Genomic DNA, 18,052 nt, shown 5'->3' with positions numbered 1-18,052 from the left:
GGAAACTTAATTTTCATAGTGGCCATGACTGTGGCTGATGAAAACAATGTTGACCACACTATTAAAAAAAAGTTGAAAGATGTTAGTTCAACTAACATTCAATGTGAAAATTGATGGGGATTTTCATTAACAAGTTTCATGAAATTTCGCTTAATATCTATGCTCAATAAGCATCTTAGATCTGCCTCTAAATTTATGTCAGTAAGCTAAGATTTGTATCTGGACTTGAGAAAATCTAGTATAGAAAATGTTGACTAGCACACTCATGTGGATCCAAACATGGAAAATAATTTTGAAATTGCTATCTTTAAATTTGGAAGATTCTTATTTATCAGAGAGCTACATCTCTCTGATAGAACATTTTTGTTTACCTTTTATGTGTTCTGCACTTTGCAGGGTAAGCATCTCATCTTCAAATCCACACTTATCCAAAAACTAAAAAAATGTAATTTCCTTACTGGAATTTCCTAAGTCAAATTGAAATGGATCATGTCAAAATTCAAATATCAATTTCAAATTTTTAAATTTGGAGAAACATGATTCAAATTTTTGAGATAAATTTTTAATCCAGTTTACACGGAGATCATCAGAAAAATCATAGTCCTTATTATTTTCTGAAAACGTATTCAACTTTGTAAAATGTGTCAAATCATTATTTTGTGATTGTTTTGAAAGGAAGTTTAGCTTCAATCGAAATTCATGAACAGATCGTGATTGCTCGCTTATTATTTTACATCTTCTCTGAAGCTTCATATTCAAATTGTTCATGTGAGCCATCATGTTGCAGAGAAAGTGCAAATCACACTGCCATAAAGTTTCAATTTCAGGGAAATTTTCAATCTCACCTTTTTCAACAAGAGACTCTTATTTGAGGAAATAAGAAATTAAATCATTCCAAGACTTTTCCTCTACTTAACCATCTTACATTTGTAAAATCAGTAAAATAATCAAAAGTACAGTCACTGCTTTTCTTCAAGAAACCCAACAAGCAAATGATGGATGAGAAAGCTTCCACTTCTAATATAATTCACAATTTTTACAATAATGTCCATCAAATTTTTCAATTCATCACTTTTAGACATCTGAGCACATAAATTTTACTGATGCAAAATACAATGGAAAGATGGCAGCATGTACTTCACATTACTTTCAATTAAATGCTGCTTGAAGAGAGAAACAAATCCTAATTTCACCCCAGTCATGGCAGGAGCACCATCTGTTGTGACAGAAACCAGTTTTTTAAAATCCAGATTGAATTTTTTTTAATATTTCAAGATATTTTTCAAAGATGTTTTTTCCACATGTTCGATTTCATAATCCACAAAGGCCAAGCATTTCTTTCCTCACTTGAAAAATCTGAAGTTAGATATCCAACCCAAAATATCAACTGTGCAATGTCATTAACATCTGTTGGCTCATCTAGTGCTAAAGAAAAATACAAAAACAATATTTTAGTTGTTTAAGCAACTGATTTTCTATGTTTTTCTCTACCTCTAGCATTCTGTGGACAATTGTTCTTTGACTTAATTGCAAATTATTTATCTGTTGAAGAATATCTTTTAATTTTGAATCAATTCTCCAGAGTTTCAATGACCACAATCAATATTTCTTTTACTAGTTCAGCATCAGAAAATGGTTTATTTTTTTGAGCTAAAATCCAAACTACTTTGTAAATAGCTAACGTAACTAGTTCTATTGATGATAAAAATCATTTTAGGCCTCCCTTTTGTTCATGAAGTTGTGCTTTTAGACGACTAATTTCATTCATACGATTTTTGCTATCAGCTGTAAGTTTTACATTAAATTCATTGTGAAAATTGTTAAAAGTGTTCCTTAAAGTTGTATACTTTATTATTCCTGAAAACTTTGCTACACAAAAAACACACTGGCTTATTATTTGCTTCAATCACTGCAAATTTCAACTCCCACTTTTCATTAAATTTTTGTTTCACGTTTTTCCAGTCACGCACTATTCTCATTTTGGCAGTAATTCCAGAATCAATTAAACTGTCTTTATTTTCCAACTGTTCACCCTCATCTGGATTCTTTTGTTTTCGAACTATTCACTTATCCATATTATGGGATTAAAAACAATATATTTAAACACTTGAAAATTGCACAATAAAAAATATGTTTGCGAGTTCATGCAAAACAACGCACACTCAATAACAAACATCTAAACCAGACTGATGTTACAAAATCTGCAATCTGTGGCAGTGATGAAGCATGTGACATTAGCAATGACATGAGGCAATACAGTTGATGATTACTAAATTTGCAATAAAAAATATATGATGAAATATGTTGATTCCTAAACTCAAGCTGGTCACAGTTGTGCCAACCACTGGCCATGGAGTTGCCCATCCCTGCTATATATAAATCTCAATACCATAATACATAAATGTGGGTGAGATTAAAAGGTTGTGCCTCCAGGTGTAGAGTGGCTAGAGAGCACCAGATTGTACAAAATAATTTAGCTACATCTGAATCCCAGGCCACTAGGAACTGACATACATGACGGGATAGAATAAGGATCATTCTGATAACAAATCACCTATAATCCAGCCTCCACTGACCAACATTCATGTGTGGTAGAAAAGAGGATCAAACCACCAGAGTGTCAACTACAGTCCAAAACTCAAGCCACTGAGAACTGACATCCATGTGGGAGTAAGAAAAAGGATCATACCAGTGGCATATCAACTACAACCAAAACCCAACCGTCTGGTAAGGGTTGGAAAGAGGATCATACCATCTTCACTTCAAGTTCATAAGACCACAAGGAAGTTCATACCCCTTCCTTTCTCCCAACTCAAGCATGGGACACTTGTTAATACGATAAATTGACAGATTGATTCAGGAACCTGACATCCAGTGTCAAAATGATGTTCGCATAATGTAAACCATCTCCCTCAAAGTGAAATTGACTGGAACTACCCCAAGCAGTAACAAAAGTATTAAGGAGTAGAAAGACTATTAATGAGTGAGGGAATAGAGACATCTTTAATACATGTGTAATGACTTATGTTGATTAGTTCAGCTCTAAAACCAAAACCCAGCCACTGGGAACTGACATCCATGTGAGGGTAGGATGAAGAATCCCAATCAAAAGGGTAAACTGCAAGTTTGACAGCTCACTCTAATGGTATACAGTAAATGACAATCATTTACACCAGGAAAACACCACTGCCCAACTCTCAACTGAATGGTTTTATCATCATTTATGTACATCTAGTATATCTATATATCTTATTTGTTTTTCGTTAACATATTCAAGAGGATACCTCTACCATCCACTACCCCAACAGCTTGGAACTGGAAAGTACCAAGGATTACTAAACTCCACTAAAAATGATGAAGAAAGCATAGCAGACATAGCAGAGAGTCCAGAGGAACAACAACACCTAGACATTGCAATGGATGACCACAAATACAAAAGTCATCAGGAATTTATTAAGGGAAAAAAAAGATAAAAAAATCAGAGACAGAGGAGTAGTAACAGGGAATGAAACAGCAGGAAAGGCAATCAAAAACAAAAGATACCTTTTAGGCACTCAAGCAACCAGGAGCATGTACGCCACATAGACAATCTATATCTGATTGGGAATAAAGGTGGGAGATGGAAGGAAAGGAAAACAAAGAAAAAGAAAGAACATGCTACATGAGCCACCAAAGTGTAGCATAGAAAAAAACTGATCCAGAACAGAAAGAATAGATCAAGCTGAAGCAGGCACAAACATCAAGACTGTGTTGATCAGGAAGAAGCAATTAGAAAGACCTAACACAATGTTGAAGGATAAATGAAATCTCCCAGAGAAGATATAAACTGCTCCCAATCTTACACAAATACATTGACAAACAAGGCAAGTGAACAAAGAACCTGAAACAAAAACATATAGATCCAAAACAAGTTCAAAGAGCAAAATGCTAAACTGGTGCCCAGCTCAGTGGTAAACAAACCTAAGTTATCATCACAACATATCAAAAATGGAAAGTATAAGATATTAAAATTCAATCTTGGGCATCCTTAGTCCTGGAGCAATGGCTCACCACTGTTTGATAAAAGACAACATATCAAAAAGTGAAAGAACCATGAAGCAACTGAGAAAAGACAGATTTAACACAGAATTCCAATCTGGATCAAAAATACATGACTAAAGGAAGAACTCTTAGATATAGTATAAGTAAAATAATGGGAAGTTGCTGGACATGGAACATGAATAAAGAATGTAATGGCTAAAGAGATGAAAGAACCACCAAAAAAAGAAAAAGAAAAAATTCAAATGTAGCAACACATACATCACAATGCTAAAGTCACAGAAATAACAACCTTCCAAATAATGGACCAGTGGGGGAAAAAAATCATCTGTACATCTCGATCAGAAAGTGGAAACAAACTTGATACAAGACAGTATCTCATCTCAAAAGCCAAATAGTCACATGTATAAAGAAAGAGCTGAAGATGTCAATCTCACCAACATGAAGGTAAGGAGGATTAAGATATTCCATGATATAAGTGGAATGCCTCAGAAAGGAAACAAATACAAACAATACCAGTAGGAACAGTGATAAAAGACAAAGGCTGAAAAACTTGGTTAGGGATAAAGGGAAATGATTAACAGTCATTCCCAGAGATTTTAAGTGTTAAGTACAAAGGAGCAAGAAAACAAAAACAAACAATCTGTCTGATGTTAAGCAAAGGAAAAATGAGCCAAAGCCTGTGGAGGGCAAGGCATAACAGCACAATCTCTCAAAAGACAGATAAACAGGCTCAGCTTGAACTTGAACCAAATGTCTGGAAAGGAGGGGAGGACAGAACTGTGAAACATGTATAAAAAGGTATGAGGCAGGCCTAGCATAGTAGACTTTATAGAATCTTATGTTGGAAAATGTTAAATATATGTCATCTTATACAGTTTTGGCAGACTGAGGAGAAAGGTAAGCAATACTGGGAGAAGGTTGGATGGACATCATCCCCATGGATTCTCAAAAACAAAATTAATTGTAAGAAGTATAAAATATAATTATTTACAAAAATTAAATATTCATTATATTTTAAAATTAAGTAAGTGTATTTAACAACTTATCTGGCCAAAGTCAGCAGACTGTATTCAAAATGTGTGAGCTCCCAAACTCGAGGCCAGAGAAAAGTCAACTCGTATAAGAGTCAACCTCCCAGCAAATTAAAGCTGACAATTCCTCAAACAAGTACCACCACCTGAAGCCTGATTAAATATATTGGAAGTAATTAATGTTTTTTGAAGTGGAAAAATAAACTTTTGTGAAGAACAATAAAGGTAAGTTACCACTTAACTGGTAGAGTGAAGTAGGTAAAAAGTAGAAAATATCTTCACTTTGAGTGAAATCTCCAAGTAAACAACATAGGAAGAGAACACAAACAAAAAACATCTTAATGATAGCATTATCAAACTAGAAGTGATACTTCAGTAGAATTGACAAGAGAAAAATCACCTGCATCAGGAATGTGTTGAGTGTTGTTGCATGACAATTTACGCAAGACACAGTAACCATGTTGATCATGGGAACTCGAAGCTTATAGCAGGCAAAAAAATTGTTAGCATGTAGAGGGTAACACTGCCCTCTGAGTAAGAATACCTATTTATGTGAGAGAAGGTAATGTAATGTATCAGAAAAAATATCTTGTGCTGTTCAAAAGTACAAAATAAATATTTTGGTTATTTACTTCCAATCAGTTGTTGTTGTTGTTTTGAATTAAGCACAAGGCTACACAATGGGTTATCTGTGCTCTGCCCACCACAGCTATCGAAACCCTATTTTTAGCATTGCAAGTCTGCAGACATACCGCTTAGCCACTGGGGGCTCGTCCAATCAGAAACAAGAAAAAAAAAATCTAATGATATTTAACATGTTCATATAGATCAAGGAAAAATTTGCTTAAAACAGTATTCATATAAATCATACAATGTAATGTAGTTCATCCACAGATAATAAATACTGAAATACAATACATAATAATTAGAAATTTGCATCTGACTTCCTACTTCAGTCTCTTCATACTTTTAATATTATCTAAAACACTTAACAATTCACTTGTTTAAAAATCATATACTTAATCACAGGAATATCTGAAACAATTTACCAGCTGAGTCATAGCCACGATACTCCAATCTTTGTAAACCTTTGATCAAGCATTCCAATATTTCTTGTTTAGTGCGAGGTTCAAGGTAATTAAGATAAGCAAAAATACCTTCAAAAAAAAAAAAAAGGGTTTAACTGTATCAAATATTTCACCACAAAAATACAAATTGTATTATAGATTTACATATAATTTGTTTCCAGGTAAATTTATCATATCTTTATTATTTTTATATGCAAATGTAATGGCAAAATTATTTTAATTTCTTATAATTAAACATTCAGGTGAGATAACTCAAATTAGTAATGGCATCTAGAGATAATGGTTATTTTTTTGTAAACTTCCTGTGATCACCTCAAAATTTTCAATCAAAATTTCTTATGATACCTCCCCTCTAGCTTATGCACAAAATACAGCTGCAAAATATTGCCCTGCCTAAACATTTGTCTTTTTTTTTTTTTTTAAATAAACAGCAAGTTTAAGTATGGTTGTTATTCTTATATATTCACAAACAAGGTAAGTATGAGTAGTTAGTGAATTTATTTCAAATGTCACGTTTCTTAATCCATAGCTATTTTTATTTAATGTTAAACAAACTCTTAATACACAAAACAAATATTTCATTGTTCTGTACAAATGTCACAGTTACACACTTCAAGCTATGTACAATAATACCTTTCAAAAAACTTGAAGTGTTTAATTTACAGGTTTGGATAAGAGGTCCCTTTTTCAAAACAGGGACACTTTAACATGTAAAGTTTAAAAGTTTGAGAACATTAATCAATTTGTACACTCAAGAACTCACAAGCAGATTTAAATAGCAGCTGATTTAACTATAAAACAACATACAAAAACTGTTTCCAGCTTTTCAGTGTTTACCAGTTTGTTTTAATACACTAATTTATTAGTACTCAAAGTGTGTTTTATAGTCTATTCTTCAGCTTTTATCCAGAAGTTTCAGTTTCAGATCAATATTTTCACTGGCTAATACAATTAAACAATTCTGACAGAATATATTCACAATGACTAGGGTCTACTTTTTTAATAATGGAGGAGAAATATATTTTGGGAAAAAAAACATTCCCTTAGAAAAACCTGTATTCTAGACTTGTAGGAAAACAACTGCCTTAGATATGGGAAATGGAACCACTTTCTGGCTGTATTACATATAGTTACATGTATCCAGAAATTAGTATTCAATAATACATTACATTATCGTATTTGTAGATATTCAAACTACATCCTTTATTTTGAATAACTATATTGTTACTCATTATTTCAAATCATTCTGATACTCATATTGTTTTAAATATACACAATTTGTATTGTTGATGTACTTTCTTCATCAGAACATATATTTAAAGCTTATTTAGCTAATATTCAAATTTGTTCTCACATATTTATTGAGAGTAATAGTAGGCATATTTCAAAAGTTATTTGTAAAGACTAGTTAGATTAATTAATCAGAAGAAAATGAGATTTCTTTGTTTCTGTAGCATAACACAATATAAAGTGCAAGGTGATTCAAAGCCACTCAGCTCATTCAATTAAACCAACTAAACTAAATATATCCTTGTTCATCCAGATATCTATGTCAAAATATGTAATACCAAGCTAACAAACTACTCCTTATATTTATACCAAAAAAGCAATGCACTCCTGCCTAGTAAATCTTTTCTGAACTTTCAAAGCTTATCACAATACCTCTAATATTCAAGAATTCTTATTCTACATGTGCAACATAAACAGGCCTCATCTATGTGCACAAATAAATTATCCATGCTCCAAATCACCTTGCACTCTAAACCAAGTTGCTTCAATTTCTGCTTCAGAGAAAACAATTTTAGCCTTCTACTTCTAAATTGCATTCTATAATTTTTAAATTTTAAAAAAATACCAATAATAAATTGGCTGAATTTTATTCTTACTTATGGAAATTCATTTAATGTATAAGCTAAAAAAGGAAGCTAATCTGAAACCAGTTTCATTTTCACTTGCATTTTTAATTCAATAAACACTCATCAGGAACAATGCAAAAATCTGTTATTATGGAATTATGTCCTAATGGTCAAGTATTCTATAAAACCAACTGGGCCTATGTAAGATACTTCCATTTCTAAAATGTATGTTTACTATTTTTAGAATTGCTTGGTATTTATTAACTGTCTAGTATTTATGAAGATGGAATTATGTTTGTATATATGATGTATGCAATGCATTGTTTTATGCAATTTGAAAAACTTGTAACAAAATAGCTTCACACTTTCATGTCATAAAAATAGCCTTTAAGTTTGCATTTTCTAGGTCAGTACAGTACAAAGACCTGAAAAAGAGGAAGACCTCATACCTAGATATCTGACAAGTAGCTCAAACCTGTTGTTTTCTTTCTAACAGTGTGTAGCAATGTAACCTCAAAACCTACTGAGCTACTGACCCCCAAAGTACTGCTAACCCTTGATATTTCCTTATAAGCTGCATTGCACAAGAAAATTATTTTTATAATGTATTTTCTTCCAAGAAATTTTTCTTATCTTTAACAACTATACATACACACACACACAAAAAGCTTACATTATTTATTAAATGCACACTAAGACTGATTAGATTCAAATAAAAATGTACGAAAGTTAAGACCATTTCACCTTAACACCAAAACATCACATCTAAACTGTACATAGTTTCGCATTAATATCTAAGATTGATATTCAAATATGTGTACCTAACTAGCACACACACAATGCCATCAGATAAACTATCTTACAAGTTACAGTTCTAAACAGATGTGAATTAAGATGAAACTTTCAAACATGAATTTGTATTCAACAAAAACAAAAATTTGGTAAAAAACTGTACAATATCAATGTAAAAAAAACTTTTTAACAAATAGTGTTTAACTAGCTTACATGCAATTTATTATTCACATAACAAGTAAACGCATAGAGACCTTTATATTTGCTTTCTAAGCCAAAATATTAAAAGCAGAAAAACAATGTTTATTTACTTCCAGAATATGTCTTCTACCTGAAGTTGATATGTGATCAAGTACGCATACATTTAAAACATATAGTTGTGTCTTTTATGTACTACATGTATGCATAAATCATGTTAGTTTCTATTTTTTCATTTGTTTGCAAAGGACTTAAAATTCAGACAGTATCCACAAATAGCACATACAAGTACTATACTTCATATTTAGATGTGAGGATACATATACAGGAAAATATCATTCTATGTAAAAAATAAAAATGTTGTTTATACATACTTCTCTTTAAGTTTAAAATAATTCCCCTAATCATTACTAGCTCCATAATACCAAGTATTTCTAGACAGTTTGATGAAAAGTATAGTCACAGTGTTAACTTACATTTCCAAAGTTTTTTTTAATATAAAAAACAGACTCCACACACCAGACCTTTCACTTTGTTTCACTTGAAAATGTAAATTATTTGAGAACTCAACATTTCCAGTGTACAAATCAAAATGATGAAAACAGTGTCTTTATTATTAATGCAACAGTGATAGATTTGTAAAGCTTATATGAAACTCTATTTCAAATTCCTATTAGTACTTTACAATTATTTTAATATAGCATATACATGTTTGTTTTTAACCATACTGTGATAATAACTAATAAGAAAAATACAAGATCAACAGCTATAAATTTCATAACTGATAGTACAGATATTACTTTTAAAGTAACCTTGCAAAACCCTTTATTCAACTGTTTGAAAAAGTTTGCATAGCATGTATTTAACAAAAGTTTATAAAATATACTGTTTTTACATTTATGGTCTTGAAATTCAAATCCAATAAGCAAAGTTTCACTCTTTATTGCTGATTATAAAAATATTAGTTTTAGTAAATATTTTCACCTCATTCCACTTTTGAGATTTTAAAAATACAGTACAGAATTTTCTGGTCCTTGCATCTGTGAATATACAACTTTTTTAGCATTTCATTAATTCACTTAAATAAAAATAGTCAACAATCCATTGAAAATAACTGGAGGTATCACATTTTTGCTATAACTGAGTATTTAAAAACTAATCCCAATCAAAGCCTTCCGAATTTTTCCACACACACAGGTTAAATATTACTTCCTTAATGTAGATAAAATGAATATTTTGAAATGTTTAGAGGGTTTATCAACAAAAAAAAATCAGATAATCCAATTGATGTTGACTTTCAATAAAAGTAAGCAATCTATTTGAACAAAACTAAAAATCATACCAACAAGTATAACCTAATTGAATATACTTTTCTTTTTTCTTACTTAAAAGATTAGGATGCATCATTTAATCAGTCCTCACTGTTAATAATATTATCAGTCTTAAAGCAATTATCACCTCCATAACAAATGAATGAGGGAATTTTCATTTTTCTACATCCTTTCACTTGTATGAATGTGTATATAGAATAGCAAGTAAATATTGTTTAAATTCTAGGTCATGTTATTTCAAAATTAGTTCTTTATATTGGTTAGTCCTTACTAGTTATTACTATTATTAATTATCATAGGCTTTATGTAATTGTGGCTTGAGTTATCTTTTCCACAAAAACAGCAAGTGTTAAGGTACAAACAAGGCCACCTGCATAAGTGTCAGTCAGACAATTAACAGTTTAAGCACTTGAATGAGTGATTTCATTTGTTACATCAAAAGAATTAATAACATTGCTTTCTGATTAGGAACTTTCTAAGTTTTATTTTTACTTTTCACATAGTTTTTCTTTAAATTTCTCTTTATTTAATGAAATTCCTAAAAACAAAACAAATATTAATAAATCAATCCAAACGTTTTAAAAAAAACAATCATAATTTCAAAAACGTATATATTACAAATGTACTTAAACTAACTGATAAATTTCGCTGATAACGTTTCAAAGTCATTTTAAATGATATTCAGGCTAAATTAGTTGTTTTTCATTATTTGTTTTCATCGTAAAGTAACCATGTAACTGTGCTCAAATAATGTAGAGACTGAAGCAAAACAAAAAATTCACTTGCCAAATCAAGTTATAATTATTCACAGTTCAGCTTCGATGTTTGCCCAATTAACTTACAGTAATAAAGACGTTTCACTGATCACAGTTTTTTTTTTAAATAAAGTGCAGCTTAAAGTACAGAAGAAATTGTACACAAGTTTTGTACTAATTTTAACAAATAATTGTCACAGCATGAACTTGAAGGACAATGGATTATGACTAATAGTAACAACACTAACACTTGACTTTTCGTATTATATGAAGTTACAAAAAGTAGACACTATACAATACTACATAGTTGAAAAGCGCAACAGTATATCAAGACAATGGGTTTTGTTGTGATTTACTGAAGCAAAGAGTTTACTTTATCAGGAATACTACCACATAATTAGTAGCATTTGTATTACTATTAGTATTGCTATGTTAAGTGTAATGTTAGTCAATTTTAAATTAGTTTAAAACTTGTGGGTTAAGTTCTTATTTATAACACAATCATACATTAACGTAAATCTTACCAAATGATTTTTGTTTCTTTTTTTCAAGTTCAACTCTTATAAACAATTATATACCAAGTCTAAACTTACACACTTACCACACATGTCTAGCAATTCACTCCCCTTGCAGGTAATCACGAACACACTCCTAACAGTCCACTTTCTGCACAGTTTGCATGTGCAATCTCACGAAATACTATAAATAACCCAATATTTCGTGCGATATTCACATATCGGAATATTTCATATAACACGTTGATATATTTCGATTTTTATAGAGGTCGCTCTTAGACATATAGTGATAGGACAATACGAAAAACGGAATACTTCAAATTGCTAGGTTTGTATAAACAGGTTTTTCTGAAATTTTCGAACACATAAGAGTTGGAATTAAATACGTTGTATTTCTAAATCTATAAATTCCAGAATTCGTTTTTATAGTCCATTTTATTTAATCTATGTATTCTGTTAATGATTTATTTATCCGTTAGCTGTTGAACTGATGAAAGCTCTTCCTCAAGTATAAAAGAAACAGCATATACTAATTGAAGTTTCAATCATTTACATGTTGTTAGTTTTATACTGAACAACGTCAGATTATCTGTAACTTTAAAGTTACATGAAGCTAAAAGGCAGAAGTTCGACTCATGTGGAACAGAGCACAGATAGCCTATTGTGTAGCGTTTATACTTTCAAACCCCTGAACATTATTAATCATTTCAAAATTAGGGAATAAATAAACATTTTCGCGTATTTAAACAAAATACAATATGATTTATAAATTATCTGACATATCTTACAGGTACAACATATTCATGTACCACCGAGGTTCATCGTGAATACAAAATTAAAATTTATCATATTGTTTCGATTATATAAGAGTATCTTTGGAAGATGATATATGTATTAGTATCTTCCGTTACGGTGGGACAACAGTATTTGATAAATATATAACATGAACCAAGAATATTTAATTTATTTATCAAATTAAGAAACTTTCTTAAACAGTATAGTACATTTTCTCACGACAGTAGTTTCCCCTTCTTACTGAGTGAAAGTTCTCGTACAGCGGTTAGTCCACGAATTCACAGCGCTGAAATAATGAGTTTGATTCCCTTTGCTATAAGAAAACACACATACACACACAATATTTAGTAAAGTTTCCGTTGCGCCCTCTTCACATTAAAATAATTTTCGCAAGTGATAACAGCAAATTAAATGATGCAACTCTATAGAATAGACGGCAACTGCCTGTTATGGAGACATAAGTGTAGTGGACGACGTTTTGAAAGTCCTCCGCCTTTCAAAACGTTGTCCTCTACACTTGTGTCTCCACAACAGGCAGTTGTTGTCCATTTTACAAAGTTTCATCATGAATACTCTACCTAAACAATTCATCAAAGAATAGCAAATGAAATATTTTCTTCACTTATTTTTAATATTTTTTAATGAAAAAATGCTTGCAAGAAGCAAGTGTGAATGCAAAAATAGAATGCTTTGAGAGCAAAGCAATATTAATTTTGTTAGACTAACATCGTCTACAACTTTTCTGCTTCTTCCGTCGGGTTTTGGCCTGGCATGGCCAGGTGTTAAGGCACTCGACTCGTAATCTGAGGGTCGCGGGTTCGAATCCCCGTCACACTAAACATGTTCATCCTTTCAGTCGTGACGGTTAATCCCACTACTCGTTGGTAAAAAGGTAGCCAAAGAGTTGGCGGTGAGTGGTGATGACTAGGGGTCTTCCCTCTGATCTTACATTGCTAAATTAGGGACGGCTAGTGCAGATAGCCTTCGTATAGTTTTGCGCAAAATTCAAAACAAACCGAACCGTCGGTATTTTTCGGCACTCCTGTCATTAGGCCGATCGCTCCACAGTCTAAGAACATTGCCTTAAAAATTTACTTTAAAATTACACGGACTTGCAATACATGATATGCAGACATGTCATGTTTTCTCCTACTTTGGTGATACAAACATTTTAAAATATTTTCATTTTTTTATTACATGTTGTTAATACGTAGGCGATAAGGACGTTAAGATTACTGATCGAACTATTTCGTTTCTTTTTCTGCAAAGTAAGTGATGTCCCTTCTGCCGTAAATTATATGTCAGAAATATAATGCATTTGATTTGAAAAATCTGGCACTGCCATATCCTTTACCGACGATTATGACGATGACGAAATAAGAAAACATGCTGTGAGGGAACAAAGGTCATGAGGTGATGCCGTCAACAGGACAAAAAAAGAAATTTACCTGTTAAATTCACGCACTCTTTTTTTAGCCAGTTTTTACTAGTAAATCATCAAATGAAGACCACTTTTGAAAACTTTTTAATTCTATGGAGATTTAATCTTGAGGAAGGGAAAGCTCTAGAGCTAAAAACATAGCCTAGCAGAAAAGACTTATTTTCTCTGTGTTTTCCGTTTATTTGCAATGATAAAGGCTTTACTAGTTTATTAATGTTTGTCCAGACTCGTTATTTTACACTTAAAGAAACGCAGTCAAGTTATCTATCACATGTCATTTCCTTTATTTCTTGTTAAAAATGTACAGTTATCTGCCATGCTCTCTTGTCTGGGAAATGAGAAACATAATTTTTTTTATTGGTTCAGCATGTGCATCAGTTTGAAAGCTTTTTATTCACTTAACAATTTCGCAATACTTATTACACTCAATTTTCAATTCTAATAAAAGTTGCCAGATATGTCAACTGCTTTAATCAAAATTGATAGATACCTATCTTGCAGCTGAATCTTGAACAACGTCGCTAATACGGTGGCTTATTGAATATTGGACATGGTAATTCTCACTCGTGGATAAGAGAAAGCAAGTTCTGAGCATCCCTGGTTACATTTGTCCCCACACTATTCTTTGGGGTCAAATAATTTCAAATCGAAATCCTTGTTATAGATTTGGATGGCTTAAACTACCCTTATAAATATTAAGCCAATCAAATCTGACTGTGAAAGCTTGCCTATTCTGCCGTTTTATCTATTTGGTACTTGTCGGGAAAATGGTTTTACCTGAAAATACCACATACTAATTACTTGGGCATATACTACCTCTAGCAAATAATCAACCAGTTTCTTTTTGTGATACAGAAATATACAATATATTTCTTTCTTTCCGTATTAGTATTATTATTAATTCTGAATTTTTGAAGAACATTGTTTCAGTGGCCTAATTTCAAGATTTTTGTACTAGTTCTTCAATCATTGCATAAATAATACCTGGTTATAACCCCATCATTGTGATATGAGAACGACTAGTCAGATGCTGTCTTATGTTGCACTTGGTAAATATGATTTTTTAATATTCTGTTGTGAACATTTCTTTAAAACTAATGCCATGAAAATAATTTTTAATGAGTTATTTTCAAACATTTAGAACTAATGGTAAAATTATTTGGAGAAGAAGCATCAAACATCTTTTATTTAAACGTTTTCTACCTCTACTAAAATAATATATGTTACTTTGTATAGGGTGGTAGTTCATATTTCACTTCAATTTTTCTACATTAAGGAGAAACGTTTAAAAATACTACAACTTAAATTTGAAAATTATTCAACAAAACACCAAGTGTTCAAAAGTCCTGTGTTACTCTATGGTTATTTTGAAAACCATCTTCGTTTGTTTTTTTTAAATTATATCTAAATATTTGACTTACTTCTGTAAGAGGATCATTGATGTCAAATAAAAAGAAACATTTAGGAGGATTTGTTGAATGAATCCTCAAAAACTTCATTAAGCAGTTAGTTGTAAAAAAAAAAAAAAAAAAAAGACCTCTGGTATTTTTATAACTTTGAATATAGGAATAAAATGATCTGAGACAAAATTTAGAATACTGTGCCCTTTCTGCATAAAGGATACCAAATTTTAAATAAAAGTACAGAGACCGACTGTTAGAATAATTCCAGGTTGAAGTTATATTGACTTCTGGACTTTTCCTTTGCAACATAAAAGAACTGGAGGAGGATCTGTTCAAAATTTTAGTAGTTTAGTGTTTTCTTATGAGTTATCTATCCAAGTTGTGAAATAAAGTGGGAAACACAGTTAAATATTAGAAGTAACATTACCTTTCAAAGTATAGATGCAGATTTATTTTAGAGATGTTATGTGAAGCTACAAAAAGAGTTCCTCATCTTTAACTAATACACTAAAAAAAAAAGCAGACAGTCAAATGCACTCAAAGTGAACTTTTGCACATCTCTTAGCTGACCGAATATTAGATTTTTTTAACTTCACTCTTATAGCACTACCATATTTAAAGACCAGTCATGCTCATCACTAAAACACAATCTGCACATTTGTTTTAACACATTGTTTATATCTTTTAGTTACCAACTTGTTGAAAGATTTAGCTAATTATGTAGCTTGTGCAGTTATGTTATAAAAACATATCAGCAAATTCCAATTGTTTTATAATATAGATATTTGAAGTATTTTATTTTTCAAAATGAAGTGCCAATGAAAGGTAACATGACTTTCTGACAAACAAATTTTATTTCTTATTATTGTAAAATAGCAAATGCATACATATTTGTTTCGCTATTAATTATATAGTATTTGACTGTCTACAGTACAAAGATGGAAACTAGTATTTGACTGTCTACAGTACAAAGATGGAAACAGACAACGAAGAAAGGAAAACTGTTAGATTTTTAAGAATATATCCCAATAACAAAACCAAATCTTGGAATGTTCACAGAAAAATATTTATTGATTTCATGCAAAAGTAGTTTTATTGGTTGTATTAAAATTAAAATTCACAAAACATGATATTAAGTATATAACCAACATGGGAGATGTCAGCCACATGTGAATAATAGTGGTATATCTCACTGTGAGTCAACTTTCAATAACATTGTCATTTTTTATACACATATATCCTACTTGATAAAAATCAGATTTCAATACCCATGGTGGTCACAGCACAGATAGCTCATTTCTGTCATGGACAGAACAGGTGTTACCTCAGTACAATCACAAGGAATAAAAGTACGTAGAATAATATTAACTTTATGGTAGGTTTATACATGAAACTGTACATATGCAGAAATAACAGATACATTTAGAATAATACCATATTAATCCAAAAAGTTAGAAAATGTGTGGTTGTGTTGTACACCATAGCATCAAGAATCTACAATAATGCAGATTAAGAAATTTTATCCTGACAAAAGAATCTAAAAAAAAAGTACAGCAGAGAACAGGATAAAAGAAGCAGATAAGTGAGAATTTGTATTCACACGTAAACAAATGCTGGAATATTTACCAATAGCATTAAGGTTATTTATATAAGCATCTACAATTACTTTTTTTTTTTAGAATTTTTGCACAAAACTACTCATAAGAGCTATTTCACTTAGTTACCTTAAACACTAAACCAATAGATGAGAAACAGCTAACTAGTACAAAACACATTTTGCTGCCAATTTTTTACTGGACAAATGAATAAATTTGATCACCAACAATGAAACCTTATATTCACAGTCCAAGTCACTAATTGGTAGAATGTTTATTCTTACTGGTGAAGGAGAGTGGAATACCTTCAAAAGATGAAGATAGGAACCACAATCACATTACTACTCATTTTCATATCAGAAAGTCCAGTGCAGCAATCCACAATCCTGGTTTACCTTAGTCAACAAACATACTAATAATAAATATTAGAGGAAGATAAACCTCCAATTTGTGCTAATTTGGACAAGTCCTATCTCTTATTTTATTAGAAGTGCAAACATTGTCAAGTACACCAGTGATTAAAATGTTGTACCCATTTTAAAAATATACTTCCTTACTATAAAAGCTGTAACTTGTAATAAAACAATACTTATAATTAGTAAATAAGCTCAAAATGAACAAAATAATAAATCTCATCTCTGCTTCTATGTTGAAATGGTTCATGTCAACTTGGATGCAATAATAACTCTTACAGAATAAGATTTCAATTTTCATATATACATCCTCTGCAAATATTTTCATTCCTATATTTTATAGCCGAGAAAGAGAATAAAACATTTTTTAATTCAAACATAAGTGCATTATATTACAGCTTCTAGATCTCCAGAAGATGAACAATATAAACGTTTTTTTTCCTATAACATATTAATGTGGGAATTTTTTTATGAAACAAAAGTGCCAAAAAATATGTATAATTTTAAGAATCCCTTCTACAATTACTTATGCAGACAGTATGTATGTGGAAGTTATAGTGAATCACCATTCAGTTCTTGAGATGAAGAAGCAGAGAATATTTTTGTCTTACACTAGATAAAGACATTAGGAGCATATTTTTAAGTTTATTTGCATGCAAGGTAGGTGATACAAAATACTTTAATAACTTTTAGGTATTCAAAGGCATTTTTATGTGAATTAGTATCATGGATACATATTAACTATGTACATTTTACATGTTTACAGAAGCTGTATGTTGCACACAAGCTGAATCCATG

The 18,052-nt window shown here is 31.1% G+C and overlaps 1 protein-coding gene across 4 annotated transcripts in view; it reads right to left on the bottom strand.

Moving 5' to 3' along the window:
• Nucleotides 1-11,884, bottom strand: part of LOC143244929 (glutamine--fructose-6-phosphate aminotransferase [isomerizing] 2-like) — a 56,651-nt gene extending 44,767 nt beyond the window's left edge. For 2 of the 4 annotated variants that reach the window (XM_076490497.1, XM_076490500.1), the window contains exons 1-2: nt 11,694-11,880; nt 6,122-6,229 (exon numbers count right to left, since the gene is read on the bottom strand). In XM_076490497.1, the coding sequence (XP_076346612.1) occupies nt 6,122-6,229; nt 11,694-11,700 (115 nt within the window). In that variant the 5' untranslated portion in view covers nt 11,701-11,880. Of the gene's footprint in view, nt 1-6,121; nt 6,230-11,693 lie in introns of all 4 variants that reach the window. The other 2 variants (XM_076490498.1, XM_076490499.1) reach the window with 2 other exon arrangements.
• Nucleotides 11,885-18,052: the final 6,168 nt, after the last annotated feature.

Source organism: Tachypleus tridentatus, chromosome 2 (assembly GCF_004210375.1).
Source record: "Tachypleus tridentatus isolate NWPU-2018 chromosome 2, ASM421037v1, whole genome shotgun sequence".
In the NCBI taxonomy this organism is placed as follows: Eukaryota; Metazoa; Arthropoda; class Merostomata; order Xiphosura; family Limulidae; genus Tachypleus; species Tachypleus tridentatus.
This window is presented reverse-complemented; position numbering and strand designations above follow the sequence as displayed.